The 16,020-nt window shown below is 47.8% G+C and overlaps 1 protein-coding gene across 1 annotated transcript in view; it reads right to left on the bottom strand.

Moving 5' to 3' along the window:
• Positions 1-2,854: 2,854 nt before the first annotated feature.
• RPN1 (ribophorin I) overlaps positions 2,855-16,020 on the bottom strand; it is a 51,326-nt gene continuing 38,160 nt past the window's right edge. The window contains exons 7-10 of the mRNA XM_066352503.1: positions 14,877-15,015; positions 14,530-14,649; positions 4,692-4,937; positions 2,855-3,446 (exon numbers count right to left, since the gene is read on the bottom strand). Coding sequence (XP_066208600.1) covers positions 3,264-3,446; positions 4,692-4,937; positions 14,530-14,649; positions 14,877-15,015 — 688 coding nt within the window. The 3' untranslated portion in view covers positions 2,855-3,263. The remainder of the gene's footprint in view (positions 3,447-4,691; positions 4,938-14,529; positions 14,650-14,876; positions 15,016-16,020) is intronic.

Raw genomic sequence — 16,020 nt, 5'->3', positions numbered from 1 at the left:
ACCTGGGCCTCCTTAGAGATGCAGAGGGGCGGCTGCAGGGCTCCTGGACAACTGGGCAGTTCAAGGGGGACAGGAAGAGGCCTGGCTTGGTCCCACGGAGGGTGCCAGGGACCAGGGATGAGTGGAGCTGGGCCCACGAGGACACCATGTAAACATTGGTCAAGTTTAGCCTCCAGTTTCTGACCCTTGAGAACAGGACACCCCAAGGACCCAGGCTCGGGCCAGAAAAGCTATGATTAGAGGAATGGAAACAGATCGAGTGAGACAAGACGGAATGAACTGCTAATACTTAACAGGCAGTTACAATACGCCATTTCAGTTATTACCTCGTGTGATCCTTAAAGCATCCTGCCAAACAGCTAATAAAGCATTCAAGGGAGGAACATGATGCCCAAAAGCCTTGTCTAAGGTCACGGTGGGTGGCAAGAACTGAATTTCCAAGCAGACCCTCAGACTACAGAGCCCCACCCTTGAAGGAGTGTCCTCCTCCATCCCCAAGCCTTGGTCCGTCCACAGTCCTTCGGACCCCGTATCTTACCACTGCATCAAATACCTCATTGTCCACAACCACTTTCTCTCCTATATATTCCGACTCCAATTTTCCACTGTATCCTTCCCAACAGCATTTAACACACTTGAATCTCTTCCACCTTAAAACTTTCAGCTGCACATCCTCCCACAGTTACACACTCATCCCTTTCATAGCCTGTGAAATGCAGTCAATATTCAGAAGAAGCCTAACCTCAGTCCAATCCCCATTCCCACCACTCCACAACCGTTCTACAGTCACCGAAGAATGACGTGAATGACCTGCTCCTAAAACCAACAGACAGCTCCCACTTTCCCTTGGCCTGACAACTCTCGGCAGCACTTGCTGACTGCTCCTCCTTGACACAGCTTCACACTCGGATTCCATGGTCCTGGCCTTTCTCTTGCTTCACTGGCCACTTCTCAGCTGGTGTGCAGTGCTGCGCTACAAGTGGCCACTGTATGTAAAGGCCTAGCGTTCAGTTGTTTCTTCTTACTCAGCACCTTCCCAGGCCCCCTCACCCACCACAACCTCCATGTCACCATTCCATCTCATGCTTAATGATCCACACACTTAGCATTTCCATACCATATCTCTCCTCCCAGCTGCAGGCCTCAATATCAAACTGCCCACGGGCGTTCTCATTTGCATGTCTCAAGCACACCCACCTTACCAGAAACAGAACTCATCATCATCTTCCTTAAACCTAGTCTTACAGATCTTCCCGTATTAAATGAAAGGCACAATCTACCCTCAACCCGCCCCACCAATATTTAAGTTACTCATCCATTCGGTAAGCCACCTAGTATGTATAAATACACTGATCTGATAACGTAAGAGCGAGCATGCCAGACAAAACCCCTGCACTAGCAGAGCTACTCCGGTAATCACACACATTCTAACTGCACAGTATAATGTGGAGAGGTAGTTAGAACAAGAGGGCACAATGGCGTTTGAGTCTGAGACGTCCTGGAAGGTCCCAGAGAAAGAAACCGTAAACTGTGCTCTGAAGGATGAACAGAAATTAACTAGGTGAAGATAGTTTTATACCCCAGAGAGGAAAGAGCAGAAGGCATGGCACTCATTTCTGCACTGCCCATCTCCTCGCCTCAGTCACCACCTGCATCTCTGTTGGCTTACCACCACCCTGGCCCAAGCCGTCATCTTCTGCCTGGATTACAAGATGCTCTCAGGTTTTCTCCCACCCTTACAGCCTTCCTCAGTTCATGCTCAGCCATAATACAGATCTGAGCGTGTCTCTCACACACTCGTCAGTCTTCCTGTCATTTTAGGGTAAAGGCAAAACCTATGACAGACTTATAAAGCCCTACCTTGCTCTAGACTTTTCCTCTGCTGCCCTATGTCTTACACTGTCCAGCTGACTGTCGGGATCCCATCACGTCAAGCCCTGGCCTGTCCAGAAGCCTCTGCACTGCTGCATTCTCCGCCCGGAGTACTCTACCCCACACAGCCTGGCAGCTGTGGAACCCTATGAGCCCAGCTCAAAGCCACTTCCTTCGCTGAGCCCCCTATGAGCCCAGCTCAAAGCCACTTCCTTCGCTGAGCCTTTGCCCAGCTCCCTTGCAGAATAAGTCCAGTACTGTCCAGTATACCAGAGGACCCTGTTCCTTTTCCTCACAGGATTTTGTCAGTCTGTAATTATGAATTTGTTTGATCATTTGACTATCTGTCCACCATAACAATCATCTCTGCTTTGTTCATCATCATTTCTTTTTTTTAATTTTTTACTTTTTTTGTGACAGAGACAGAGAGAGGGACAGATAGGGACAGACAGGAAGGGAGAGAGAGAAGAGAAGCATCAATTTTTCGTTGCAGCTCTTTAGTCTCCTTAGTTGTTCACTGATTGCTTTCTCATATGTGCTTTGACTGGGGGGCTACAGCAGAGCAAGTGACCCCTCGCTCAAGCCAGCGAAGTTTGGGTGAAAGCCAGATGAGTCCATGCTCAAGCCAGCGACCTCAGGGTGTCAAACCTGGGTCCTCTGCGTCCCAGTCCGACACTCTATCCACTGCACCACTGCCTGGTCAGGCTGCTCATCATCACTTCTTTAGTGCCTAGCAGAGCATGGGATGAGGAACAGGTAATCACAACAGGCAAGAACAAAGCTCCCACCCACCACTCTGTTCTGCGACCTTATGAAGGCACTTCACCTCTGTGGCCTCAGTGCTCAAACATAACCGACACTCACCGTGTACGCTTGCTCTTTGGAGCGAGCCCGACACTTAAGGGATAAAAAGCACTTGATAAAAGGACTACACTCAAAGTTAAGAAGGAAGTTATGAGAGATTTTCAACAGAACAAAACAAGTATTTCCCAGTCCCTCCTTTATTTTCTTTTGGTCACACACGCTTTAAGAAACATGCCCACACTTGCAAAATACTCAAAAATAAGGAATTAGAAGGGCATAAAACAAGGAGCTTACAGGCTTGAAATAATATCCGAGGCTTCAGAACAAGATAATCATTGAAAATTTTTGTTCAAAACACAAAGATATTTTATTTTTAATTAAATTTAAGTCATTTTGTTGTTTTAATGGAACGGTTTAGGGACAAAGCTTCTTGTTTTGTCTGAGACAGGGCCAGACTTATCTTCCTTGAGGGCCTTTTGCAAAACACAGGGGCCGGCATTCACTGGCCTCAGTGTCCCCCCTTACCCCCACCCCACACACACCCCTGCCGCCTGTAAGTGCAGCACCCTGGGGACAAGCCGCAGGGGCTACAGAGCATCCAGGATGTGGTCGATCTTGGTGACCAGCTCTTGTCGCTTTCCTAAGATCAGCTTCTCGTTATCGACGTACGTGTCTTTCTTGAGTTTGCCCGCCACCAGCCGCTCAGCTTCCACTGCGGACTTCAGCACCAGCTCCTTGACCTGGGCGTCCAGTTTCTGCATCTCGCTCACCTGACCGAGGCAAGAGCAGGGCAGGGCTTGACAGTGGTCCTCTCATCCTCACCCAGCAGGGCCCACCACCTCCCGTGTCTACAGAGTCTAGAACTCACCGGCCAGAGGGGCTGGCTGTGGGGGGGAGACAGCCCTGGCTTCAAATGCCAGCTTCAACCCTACCAACCCCATTCCTTCGAGCTCCGACCCTTGTGAGAATGCCCTGCACCATCCCTGGGCCTCAACTGTAGAGGAGGACTGTGAGGACTGAGTGTGAAAATACGTGGAATCACCTCACATGCTGCCAGGCATACAGCAGGTACTAAAGGGACCCTCATTCTCTTCCCTTCAGTTTGCCAGATTAGATACAGGAATCAATACAGGCAAAAGACCAATGGCAGGGCTGTGGCGGTGGAACTGAATGACTCCCACGTTATCACTGACTCGGAGTTAGGCTGAGGACTTTTATAAGCACATTCACTCAACATTCAACAAATATTTAGTGAGCCATTGTGCTAGGCATTACTCTAGGTTCTGGAAAACAGCACTAAAGACAGATGAGGTATCTGCCCCACACAAAGCTGACAGATTATCAATACTGAAAACACATGAATAAACAGTTTCAGGAAATGGTAGATGCTATGAAGAAAACAGCACAGGGTAAGGAGAGAGTGTGGGGCGTGGCACGTAGAGAGGGTAGTCAGGAGCTCTGAGGGACACCTCCAGGGTGGGGAGGTCCCCACCCTCATTCACAGAGCTCACACAGCATGTCCCAGGCAGGATTCTTAGACTTTACATACATAACTCGTTTCACACACACAATCACTATGCGGTAAATATAACAGCATCCCCAGTTACAGGTGAGGCAACTGAGGCACAGAAGTGAGATAACCTGCCTCGGTTTACAAAGTGAATCAGAGACTGGATCCAAATCCACTCTTCTAAGTCTGGGTTCTTCTTACCTGCTCAGTCTGGCTTCCAAGAGAGGAAGCAGCTGCTCTCGATACCGGCTGTTTGAAGAGAGTCCTATAGAGCTGGCAAAGCTTTCTCCAAACTCAGCTTGTGTGTGAGACAAGAAAATTTCTAGTTCAACCACAAGTACTAGCCATGCCACAGGTCTACAACAGTGCAGGAGATCACCCCAGAGCCAGCAGTGAGCAAGAGCTGCCTGGTACCTGACCCGGGCAGAGCAGCCACGTGCTCTAAATCTAGACAGTGGGCATGGCAGGCAACAACACAGGCAACTCAGTGTTGGCAGACACTTACTTTATCGCACAAATCAGAGCCCTCTGTCTTCAGCCTGGACTGCAGCAGCGCAATCTCACTGGTCAAGGCCTTGTGTTCTGTCTCCAGGTTCTTCTTGCCACTGTTGAGAGTGGACACATCTCGGGACTGCTTGTACCTATTGACAGTCTCATCAAAGTGACGGTAGAGACCTATTCTCTTATTGACCAGGGTCAAGACCTGCTCTGTGATGCATGCCACCTTCATCCTGGCTTCCGCGGCTGGATCCTGGAGGAGAGACACCGTGTGTGATGAAACCAGGCCTGAGCCCACTCTGACCTTCACCTCCCAAAGATCACTCCCAAACCAGCTGTACAAAGAAAAAAAGCCATCTTCTTAGAAAGTCAGAGAATAAAAACTGTACTAACACTGAATCTGGACCAGTTCAGCAATGGGCAAGACTGGCAACATGAAGATGAAACAGGTGTTCACTTCAAAGTCCAGGAGGGCAGAGAGAGATGTGGAAAGGGCTCTAACAGCAGGGTGCACCATGACAGGGGTAAGGTGCTGAGGAAAGAGAAATCTCAGCTTAGGTCAGAGAAGGCTGCCAGGATATTCATTATGTTCTTCCATTTAAGACTTCAAGGGTTTCCCAGGGCCGAAAGGAGAAACCTCACTCCTTGTCCTACCACTGAAGGCCCTTTAGATGAGGCCCTACACACAGACCTTCCAGAATCACCTTTCATGAGTTATCTACGACAGAGGTCCTAGCTTGTCAGTTTGAAGGCTGAATCTAGTCTGCAGATGGTTCATTTGGTACACAATTAGTTTTTTCTCAATAAATCATCAAGACTTTAAAATAGATGTATACATGGGCCTGCCTGGATAGTTTGGCTGGTTAGAGCATTGTCCAGAAGCACAAAGGTTGCCAGTTTGATCTCTGATCAGGACACAACAGGAACAGATTGATGTTTGTCTCTCTCTCTCTACCCCCGCTTCCTAAATCACTAAAATCAATAAATAAAAATTTAAAAAAAAAACATTAAAAAGTAAAACATGTATACAGAGGAAATCGGTTAAATAAACTATGACCTATCCATATAATGAAGTACTCTGCAGCAATAAAAATAAAAAAAAAGTAATGGGGTTGGTTCTAAACTGGCTGCAGAGTAGGTGAATGCTATACTCATCAGCTCCTGGCCCCAAACCGATTCACAGCTAAAACATAGGTCATTCAACCAGAAGAACCAACTGAAGGCTAACTGAACTAAAAATATATATAACCAAGGATTTACAGAAGAAGACATATGGAGATTGGTAAGAAGGGTAGAGGTACAGAAAGGGGTAACCCCTGCACCTATATGCAGTGGCAGAAAAGCAAGGGATATCACATGCATGCAGCTCCCTCCCCCAGGAGAGTGGGGGAGCTCCCAAACCCCTGCAAGGATCCCCAACCCAGAACAACAGAGACAGTAAGAAAAGTTCGAATAGCATCAGGCGGTGAAACCTGACCCCGACTGGCATGCTCCATCCTAGGAGTGGCTTTGGTGGTGCCCTTATTCTGTGGAGGCTTTTAGTGGAGACCCAGACAGTGTCTAAACTGGGGGGCCTTGCAAAGAGGGCCAGTCTCCTACCCCCAGCGCATAGTTGTCTCCAGAGAAGCTTTTGTCCAGGAATGAGAGCGGCGGGAGCAGGGCTGTTTGGAGGCACTATGGGGGCGCTGCTCCTGTATCTGCAGCAGACACAAGCCCTGCTGACACAGTCCCTGCTGCTCTGAAAAGGGGAAGAGCTCCCAGCACCTTGAGAGGCCAGGACATTCCGTGGGAAGCTTTGTCACCTCAGGGAAGCTTTGAACCAGGAGCTAGAAAGGCAGAAGCTGTGAGTTGTGGAGACACTGCAGGGGCACAACTCCTGTCTCCTTGCGAACCCAGCCCCTGTGACCCCAGAAAGGGGAAGAGGACCCATGTTCTCCTCTACAGGCTGGCATGCCCCACCCCCAAAGGGAGAAAGTTGGCGGGACCTTGAAGAAAGAGTGCGGTGAACGGGGGCGATCTGGCCTTGCACACAGAGCACTGGGGGATCACAGTGCGGTGCCGACTCAGGTCTGTTCAAGCCTGTCTCCTGGGGAAGCTGTGGTCCAGGAGAGAGACAGGCGGGTGCAAAATGTGTGGAAACTCCAGCCCAGCTAATCCTGGGAAGGCAAAGAAGTGCCACCCCTTCTACAGGACTGCAGGTATCACTGCCAAGGAGAAGCTGTTTGGATTAACCCTGCTAAGTCACAGGATATCCTACCTACTGGGCTTAGCTGCTTACAGCTCAGACATTCAAAGTGTGAGTTTCTTTTTGACACAGAGAGAGAAAGAGAGAGAGAGAGAGAGAGAGAGAGAGAGAACATACCTCAAAATAATAAAGGCCATATATGAACAAACCAACAGCCAACATCATACTCAATGGGTAAAAACTAAAAGCAATCCTCTTAAGATCAGAAACAAGACAGGGGTGCCCCCCTTTCAACACTCTCATTCAACATAGTACTGGAAGTCCCAGCCACAGCAATCAGACAAGAAGAAAAAAGGCATCCAAACTGGAAAGACGAAGGTAAAACTGTCATTTGCTGACAACAGGATATGGTACATAGAAAACCCTAAAGACTCCTCAAAAAACAACTAGACCTAATAAATGAATTCGGCAAAGTAGCAAGATACCAAATGAATATTCAGAAATCAATGGCATTGTTATACACCAATAATAAACAATGAGAAAGAGAAATCAAGGTAACAACCCTATTTATTATTTCAACAAAAACATCAAGGACTTAGGAATAAATTTAACCAAGGAAGTAAAAGACTTGTACTCAGAAAATTAAGGGACATTGAAAAAAAGACATTGAGCAAGATACAAACAAGTAGAAGCATATACCATGTTCATGGACAGGAAGAATTAACATCATTAAAATGTCCATTTTGTTCAAAGTAATCTATGGATTCAGGAGGTTTGGGCTGAAACTGTCATCAGCCAACTCAGAGCCCAGCAGGTAGTCATCCAGAAGGTAAAAATCCAGCAGCCAAGAGTGCCCCAGGGGCAGGAACAACCCCCTATGCAGATAGTGGAGCACTCTGTGGTCCGTCCCTACACCCAGACAGAGTTGATGGAGTTGGGGGTGAAATTCAGGCAGAAACCCACCAAGCCCCTGGCAGCCTGGTTGCTGTGGTTGTGGGACATGGGGGCGGATGGCATCATGCTCTCCGGAGCAGAGATGGAGAAATTAGCTGCCGTTATCACGCACGCCTCCTTAAGGCAGTGTCTTCAGAACTGCAATGACAACCAGGAAAACATACCCTGTTAAAATGAGTGATGGCTGCCATCTGTACAGTCTGGCAGAATGCTGGGGACTTGCCAGGGGCGGTGAGTAGGTGGCAATAGTATACTGAGCTGCAGCAGATCCTCCAGGAACTAGATGAGGAACGCTGATTTCAACCCGAGGTCCCGTGGGCCAGAGCAGGAAGAGTTTATGGCAGGGATGAGGAATCTCATTCTCTGTAGTGCCCCGTCAGCCCTCTTTGGTAACTGGTGGCTATCTTCAGCCCCTATTTGGGGAAGCCCATTGATGATGCTGCATGGATGGTGGCAGATTTTGGGGGTGGAGGAGCGGAGGCACTGTGGCACCATAAGGGTGTGAGGGCTGCTGTCCCCCCCCCCCCCCCCAGAGAAACAGGACTGTAATGGTTACATAAACACAGATGTGGGTAGATTTGATGCAGCCAGGGCAGATAAAGAGAAATTAGATGACAGGTCTAATAGCGTCCTGTTAGAGCTTTGGTGGCAGCTTAAGTTTCAACAGAGGTTCCAGCCCCTAAAAAAGTGAGAGAAGTAAGAGGCCAAGAAAATGGCTGGCATTTGCACTGCATTGCTACAAGACTGCAGCAGCTGAGAGAACTACCAAGGTGACACAGGCCTTGAATGTGTTTGACCCCACCAGGCCCTGTGTGCTTGCTGGGGGTTTGGATGAGGCCTGTGGCACCAGACAGAGCACTTATGGAAAGGCGCTGAGGTCCATTATCAAAGAGCTGTGTGGCTAGTTGCCTAAAATGGACTTTCACCTTGAGAGGTTTGCACAGACAGCTGGGCTGCCTATCACGGACTATTCACTGAGCAGTGTAATGGACTCTTGAAGTAGGGACTGCAACAAAAGGGGGCACCAGCTCCCTTGCTGAATGGAAATGCCTGTTGTGGAAAGTAATGAGACCCTGATGGGGGCGGAGGGGCTGTGCAGGCCCTCCTGCACTGGGAAGCTGCTCCCAACCAGCTGCAGAGACACGCCAAGGACACTGTTCAAAGGACGTAGCTCTGGACTATGCAGGCCCCCACACATACGAAGGGTGGCCTGGCTGGCACCATGGCGTACGGGGCTAGAGATGGGCTTCCAGTTGACTCCCTGGGCAGTGGCACCTGGCTGGGTAAGGCGGAATTGTGGTATCCCTTGGGTGCTCGGGGAGATGTCATTGAGAAGGGCATCTTTGTAGTTATTGTAATTTTTTATATAGCCTGTGCCTTTGTAATTCGGTTGCTATAGTCTGTTTCTGTAATGTACCTCACTCCTTGCTCAGAGACCAGAGCAAAAGATATCTGTAGTGTAGACTGTAAGGTGAACAACCCTAAAGGGGTGGTGATGGGAAAACAGCTGTGTTGGGCTTGCTCACTGTACTTCGCATGATCAGTGCATACGCACGTGGCAGAGCCCTGTGTGCATAAGGCCACAGGTGCTTTCCCTCAGCACAGGTTACTTGCCGACAGGCCATTTTCCTGATCATTCGCCTGCTGCTGACAGAAGTAGTTCTCCTCTGCCTGTTTGCTCATCTGCCGTTGTGAGAATCTAATAAACAGGAATGGTCCAAAGCTTTCCAGCTCCAAATCCAATGGGAACCTGCCTGACATCAGCCTGGCTTACACCCCCCTACACACAGCAGGCTGGCACCATACCTTAGTCTCCATCAACCTGGCTCACACTGTTGGCCCCACCCCCAGGTGTTTTCCTGAGAACCTGCCCCACACAGCCTGCGAGCCCATCCACACCATTTCCATGACCTTTCCATACAAATGGCCTCTCTTGCCTCATACTTTGAACTTTCCTAAAATCTCTCAAGCAAGGAGCATACTGTGTGCCCCTTGCTAAGTGGCCCCAGGCCTGGCACTAGTGGCAGCCGGCCTTGGTTCACAGCTTGGCCTTCCCCAAGCACCTCCAAGTAGCAGCCATCTGCACATCACTCTGTAGCTTATGCCGAGTGGCCCCAGGAAGGGCACCAGCAGTGAGTGGCTGACCCTGAACCTCCCCAGAGACCCCAGAGCCACAGCACCAGGTATACAGCTTCAGACCATTCCAAGTAACAATTGTAACTACCATTCCAGGTAACAATTGTAACCACCTCCACAAGCAACACACTCAAGGGGCAGACTCGGTGAGTACCAAAGCCCCAATGCAGCAAGTCCTGCTCCACAGGGTCAACTCCTGCACAGCAGCTCTTCCACTGCAGTTGCAGCCGGTCCTTGCAGCCGACTGGCCTCGGGGGTCGATCTGTCCCAGTACGCCAGCAGCAATCAAAGCTCAGCTATAATAGGACAATGCACATAGCCCACACAGGGGTGCACCTGGAGCATTCAGCTCAGGTGACTGGGGAGGCTGTGCCACTGGGCTCTACAGGACACCAACTATACAAGGCCACTCTGCCAAGGCTGGGAGACAGAGCAGCTCTACCTAGTACACGGTAACAAGTATACATATAACAAGTAGAGGGAAGCAGCCAAAATGCAGAGACAAAGAAACATGTCCTAAATAAAAGAGCAAGAAAGATCTCCAGAAAAAGAACTAAACAAAATGAAGTCAAGCAAACTATCAGATACAGAGTTCAAATCAATGGTTATAAGGATGCTCAAGGAACTTAGTGAGGACATAGAAACCATAAAACTAAACCAGTCAGAAATGAAGGGTACACTTACCAAAATGAAGAATAATTTTCAGAGATGAAGCCAAGAATCAAATCAGTGATTTGAAATATAAGAAAGCAAAACACACCCAAATTAGAACAGCAAAAAAAAAAAAGAAAGAAAATGAAGATAGTGTAAGGAGCCTCTGGGACAACATCTAGAATACAAACATTAAAAATAATAATAATAATAATACCAACCAACATTTACATCATGGGGTGCCAGAAGGAAAAGAGAGAGAACAAGAATTGAAAACCTATTTGAAAAAATAAGGACAGAAAACATCCTTAACCTGGTGAAGGAATTAGAAATACAAGTCCAGGAAGTGCCAAGTCCCAAACAAGATGAATCCAAAGAGGCTAACACCAAGACACAACGTAATTAAAATATATAAGGTAAAAGAGAATATTAAAAGCAGCAAGAGAAAAGCAGTTAGTTACCTACAAGGGCACTCCCCTAAGACTGTCAACTGAGTTCTCAAAAGAAATTTTGCAGACTTGAAGAGAATGGCACGAAACATTCAAAGTGATGAAAGGTGAAGACATATAACCAAAATTACTCTACCCAACCAAGTCATCAGTTAGAATCAAAGGTCAGATAAAGAACTTTCCAAACAGGAAAAAGCTAAAGACGTTCATCACCACCAAATCAGTACTACATGAAATATTAAAGGGTCTTCTTTAAGAAGGGAAAAAAATATCAAAAATATGAACAATAAAATGGCAATAAATACATAACTGTCAACAATTGAATCTAAAAAACAAAATAAACCGCCCTGGCCAGATAGTTCAAATGGTTGGAACATCATCCCAAAGTGCAGATGCAGAGGTTGACGGTTCAATCCCTGGCCAAGCACATACGCAGAGGTCCCCAAACTTTTTCCACAGGGGGCCAGTTCACTGTCCCTCAGACCATTGGAGGGCCGGACTATAAAAAAAAACTATGAACAAATCCCTATGCACACTGCACATATCTTATTTTAAAGTAAAAAAAAAAAACGGGAACAAATACAATATTTAAAATAAAGAACAAGTAAATTTAAATCAACAAACTGACCAGTATTTCAATGGGAACTATGCTCCTCTCACTGACCACCAATGAAAGAGGTGTCCCTTCCAGAAGTGCGGCGGGGGCTGGATAAATGGCCTCAGGGGGCTGCATGCGGCCCGCGGGCCGTAGTTTGGGGACCCCTGACATACAGGAATAGAACAATATTCCTGTCTCTCTCTCTATCTCTTGTCTCTCCCTTCCTCTCTAAAATCAGTAAAGTAAACATTTAAAAAACAAAATACAGTCGTTCCTCACCATATCATGGCTCACTTTTCGCTGTCTCACTGTATCATGGATTTTTAAATTGTATATTATCACCTGACCAGGCGGTGGTGCAGTGGATAGAGCATTGGACTGGGATGCGGAGGACCCAGGTTCAAGACCCCAAGGTCGCCAGCTTGAGTGCGGGCTCATCTGGTTTGAGCAAAGCTCACCAGCTTGGACTCAAGGTCACTGGCTTGAGGAAGGGGTTACTCAGTTTGCTGAAGGCCTGTGGTCAAGGCACATATGAGAAAAGCAATCAATGAACAACTAAGGTGTCACAACGAAAAACTAATGATGGATGCTTTTCATCTCTCTCCATTCCATCTGCCCCTATCTATCTCTCTCTCTGACTCTCTCTCTGTCCCTATAAAAAATATAAAAATAAAAAATATTGTATATTATCTAATTTTGTATTGTGATTTATTGCTGTATTGTGAGATTTTTCGGTATATAGATATTTTTACATATTTATTATTTTAACTATTTTTGCGGTAAAATAAGCATTTTCTAGCCTAAAAAGTTGAAAACAGTATAAAAATATGTAAAAATGTTAATTAAAACATATTAAAAGAATATTAAATAGAAATAAAGCCTTAAAATATATATAAGTAATAAAATAAATATAAGGTCGGCCCTGGCCAGTTGGCTCAGCGGTAGAGCGTCGGCCTGGCGTGCAGGAGTCCTGGGTTCGATTCTCGGCCAGGGCACACAGGAGAAGCGCCCATCTTCTTCTCCACCCCTCCCCCTCTCCTTCCTCTCTGTCTCTCTCTTCCCCTCCCGCAGCCGAGGCTCCATTGGAGCAAAGTTGGCCCGGGCGCTGAGGATGGCTCTGTGGCCTCTGCCTCAGGCGCTAGAATGGCTCTGATTGCGGCAGAGCGACGCCCCAGAGGGGCAGAACATCACCCCCTGGTGGGCATGCCGGGTGGATCCCGGTTGGGCGCATGCGGGAGTCTGTCTGACTGCCTCCCCGTTTCCAGCTTCGGAAAAATGAAAAAAATAAATAAATAAAAATAAAAAATAAATATAAGGTCAATACTTCACAGCTTTTTGCCTATTGCGGGGGGTTCTGGAATCTAGCCCCCATGTTAGAAGAGGGACCACTGTAAACAAACAAGCAGCACAGACACAGATTCACAGACACAGAGAACATTTTGACAGTGCCCAGATGGAAGGGGGACTGGGAGAATGGGTAAAAAAGGTGAAAGGATTACAAGGTACAAATTGGTTGTTATAGAACAGTCAGGGGAACGTAGAGTACAGTATAGGGCCTACAGTCAGTAGTATTGTAATAATTATGTATGGTGTCAGGTGGGTATGAGACGTATCAGGATGATCCCTTAGTAAGTTATATAATGTCTAATTCTGGATTGTACACCTGAAACTAAATAATACTGTATGTGAACTGTAATTGAAAAATAAAAAATTATTTTAAAATTTTTCTTAAAATTTTTAAAAATGTTTTTATTCCTTAAAAAAACAATAATTGCTATCAAGGTTATCAGAAGGACAATCAGCAACATTTGAACATGTACTGCATGTTGGTGAAATTAACATAACATTATACTTCCTGAATTTGATTGTTGCATCATTGTTACATAAAAGAATACCTTTGTTCTCAGGCTGCAGACACACACTTAAGTATTTAAGGATAAAGGAGCATGGATGTTTACTAACTTCTCAAATGGTTCAGAAAAAAATGGTATAGATAGAGAGGCCAAATATTAACTGCTATGCCTAGGAGATAGGCATGTAAAGGCGCTTTTTTTTTTTTTAATTGATTTTAGAGCAGAGAGGAAGAGAGGGAGACAGAGAGAGAGAGAGAGAGAGAAGCATTCATTTGCTGTTCCACTTGGTTGTGCACTCATTCACTGTTTCCCGTATGTGCCCTGACTGGGGTTGAAACTGCAACCTTGGTACTTCAGGATGATGCTCTAACCAACAGAGCTAACCGAGGGGCTAAAAGAGTTACCTTTATCTTCCTTTATCTTTCCTGCAAGGTTTCTACAAATGTGAAATTTAAAAAAGTATAAAACAGAGGCAATTTTTATAGCTTAAGAAATAGGCTGCTGCATAGTAAAACCTGGACTCGGCCCCTTCTGCGGGATAAGCTTTGCCAGCAGCTGCCCCAGCTGCACCACCTTGACCCCTGGGCAGCTGGTCTGTGGAACCAGCTAGATCGACATCCTTGCTCACATGTACACTACTACTGCCCACAGGTCCCTGGGACACCCCCTGCGGTCCCACAAACTGTTCCCTCTGGCTGAGTGCCCTTCCCCACTTTTCCTGCCTGTCACCTCCTCCGGGTAACCGTTTCAGGCCCCACCACCTAAAGCCACACTGTGCCTGCTGCCCTGTTCCCTGAGTACTGACCCACCAAAGGCAACCCGCACATGCTCCATGATCACAGCCACAAAAACAAGGTATCTTTAAAGAAAGGATTAGCAGAAGCCACAGGCAGGAGTCTTCTGGGCAAGAAGGCTCTGCTTGGGCTTGCTTCAATGACCAATGCTCAGTAAAGCTAGTGAAACACACTGTCGAGGGTGCAAAATAACTAAGTGACAAGAAAAGAAAGCCATGCCAGTACCTTTGTGATAGAAAAGTCCAGCCTGACGTAGATGATGACTGTGAAGAACAAGATGTAGAAAGCGGCCACCACCAGCAGAGGCTCCTGCAGCATGAGCACCTTGTTGAACGTGTAATGCACCTGGAGGGAGGAGCAGAAAAGGTGGGTTTGACAGGCCTACACACTCAGAAGCCTGGGATCCGAGGGGCTGCGCCAAGCCAACCATCACCCAGGCTACCCCCCCTACCTGCCAAGCCCTACCCAGAGGACGCTGTGTTCAAACCACTGCCGCCCAGGGAGGGAAGGGGCGGGTCCGTCCTGGCCCCCGGCACAGGAGGCATAGGAGGCAGAACAGTGGAGCCACGTACCACGACATCCTGAATGTGCTGCTCTACCAGGTTTTTTTTGTAAGCAACAATCACAGGGCGGCCAAATGTGTCCAGGTAGGTGTAGTGCAGCTCATCTGGGGCACGGCTGATTTCATAGGGACTGTCAACTTGGATGTTCCTGGAGGCAGATGGGAATAAAATATAGCCTCAGACAAACTGCACTGACCAACTAGGTTTATCTAGGGTTGGTAAATTCCAAGGATCAGTCAGGGGCCTTGTAGGGTCACTAAGTTCACACTCCCCTCTGCTCCCCTTCCGCACCAGGGGTCCCCTACCACCTGAGGCAGCTGACCCACCGCCAGAGAGCCCTGAGCACAAGACCATCCTTCTGCTGAGGCGACACCTGTCTGTCTCCCTGCATCCTGCTCACAAGGGCCCACCAGCACTGGCCTTCTCCTCAGTCACACAGCTCACAGAACTCTGCGTTCTACCCAACAAGAGCTCCTCAGGGAACTGAAGGGGCCCCTGAAAAGTTACTCCAAATGTCGTCTCCTCACATAACTAACAACTTACACTATGGTGTGGTGGGCATGTGCTGCTGTTGTCCGCACACTCGTTGTCCCTTCTCCTAGTTTCACCTGGAGGAACTGCCCATCCCCACTGAATGTCCTCTACAGGAAGAACAATGACTGTGCCTCTCCCTCTGGTGATCAGAGTAGACAAGGAACCCCAGAGAGGGCAAGTAGATATTCCCCTTTAATGCGAGTCAAGAGCAATGACACAAAGCCTACAAGATGTGTGTCACTCATGCCAAGGGCAGGTACCCCTGTGAGTAGCCATCAGTTTCAACCACTGGAGTCCTGGAGATACTCTGGCTCTGGCTTTCCTCAGACTGTACTGTCATTTTATGATATCTCGTACCATTCCAAGTTCATTCCCTACTGCTTAAATTGGTCAAAGACAGTTTCTACCAACTGTAACCTCAGAATTCTTACACGCCATCTGAAATTCCCTCCGCGCCCACCTTTCTGAACCTGGTCTAAAGAACCCAGAACAGGCCCTGGCCGGTTGGCTCAGTGGTAGAGCGTCGGCCTGGCGTGCAGAGGTCCTGGGTTCGATTCCCGGCCAGGGCACACAGGAGAGGCGCCCATCTGCCTCTCCACCCCTCCCCCTCTCCTTCCTC

The sequence above is a fragment of the Saccopteryx leptura genome, chromosome 11, assembly GCF_036850995.1.
Source record: "Saccopteryx leptura isolate mSacLep1 chromosome 11, mSacLep1_pri_phased_curated, whole genome shotgun sequence".
In the NCBI taxonomy this organism is placed as follows: Eukaryota; Metazoa; Chordata; class Mammalia; order Chiroptera; family Emballonuridae; genus Saccopteryx; species Saccopteryx leptura.
This window is presented reverse-complemented; position numbering and strand designations above follow the sequence as displayed.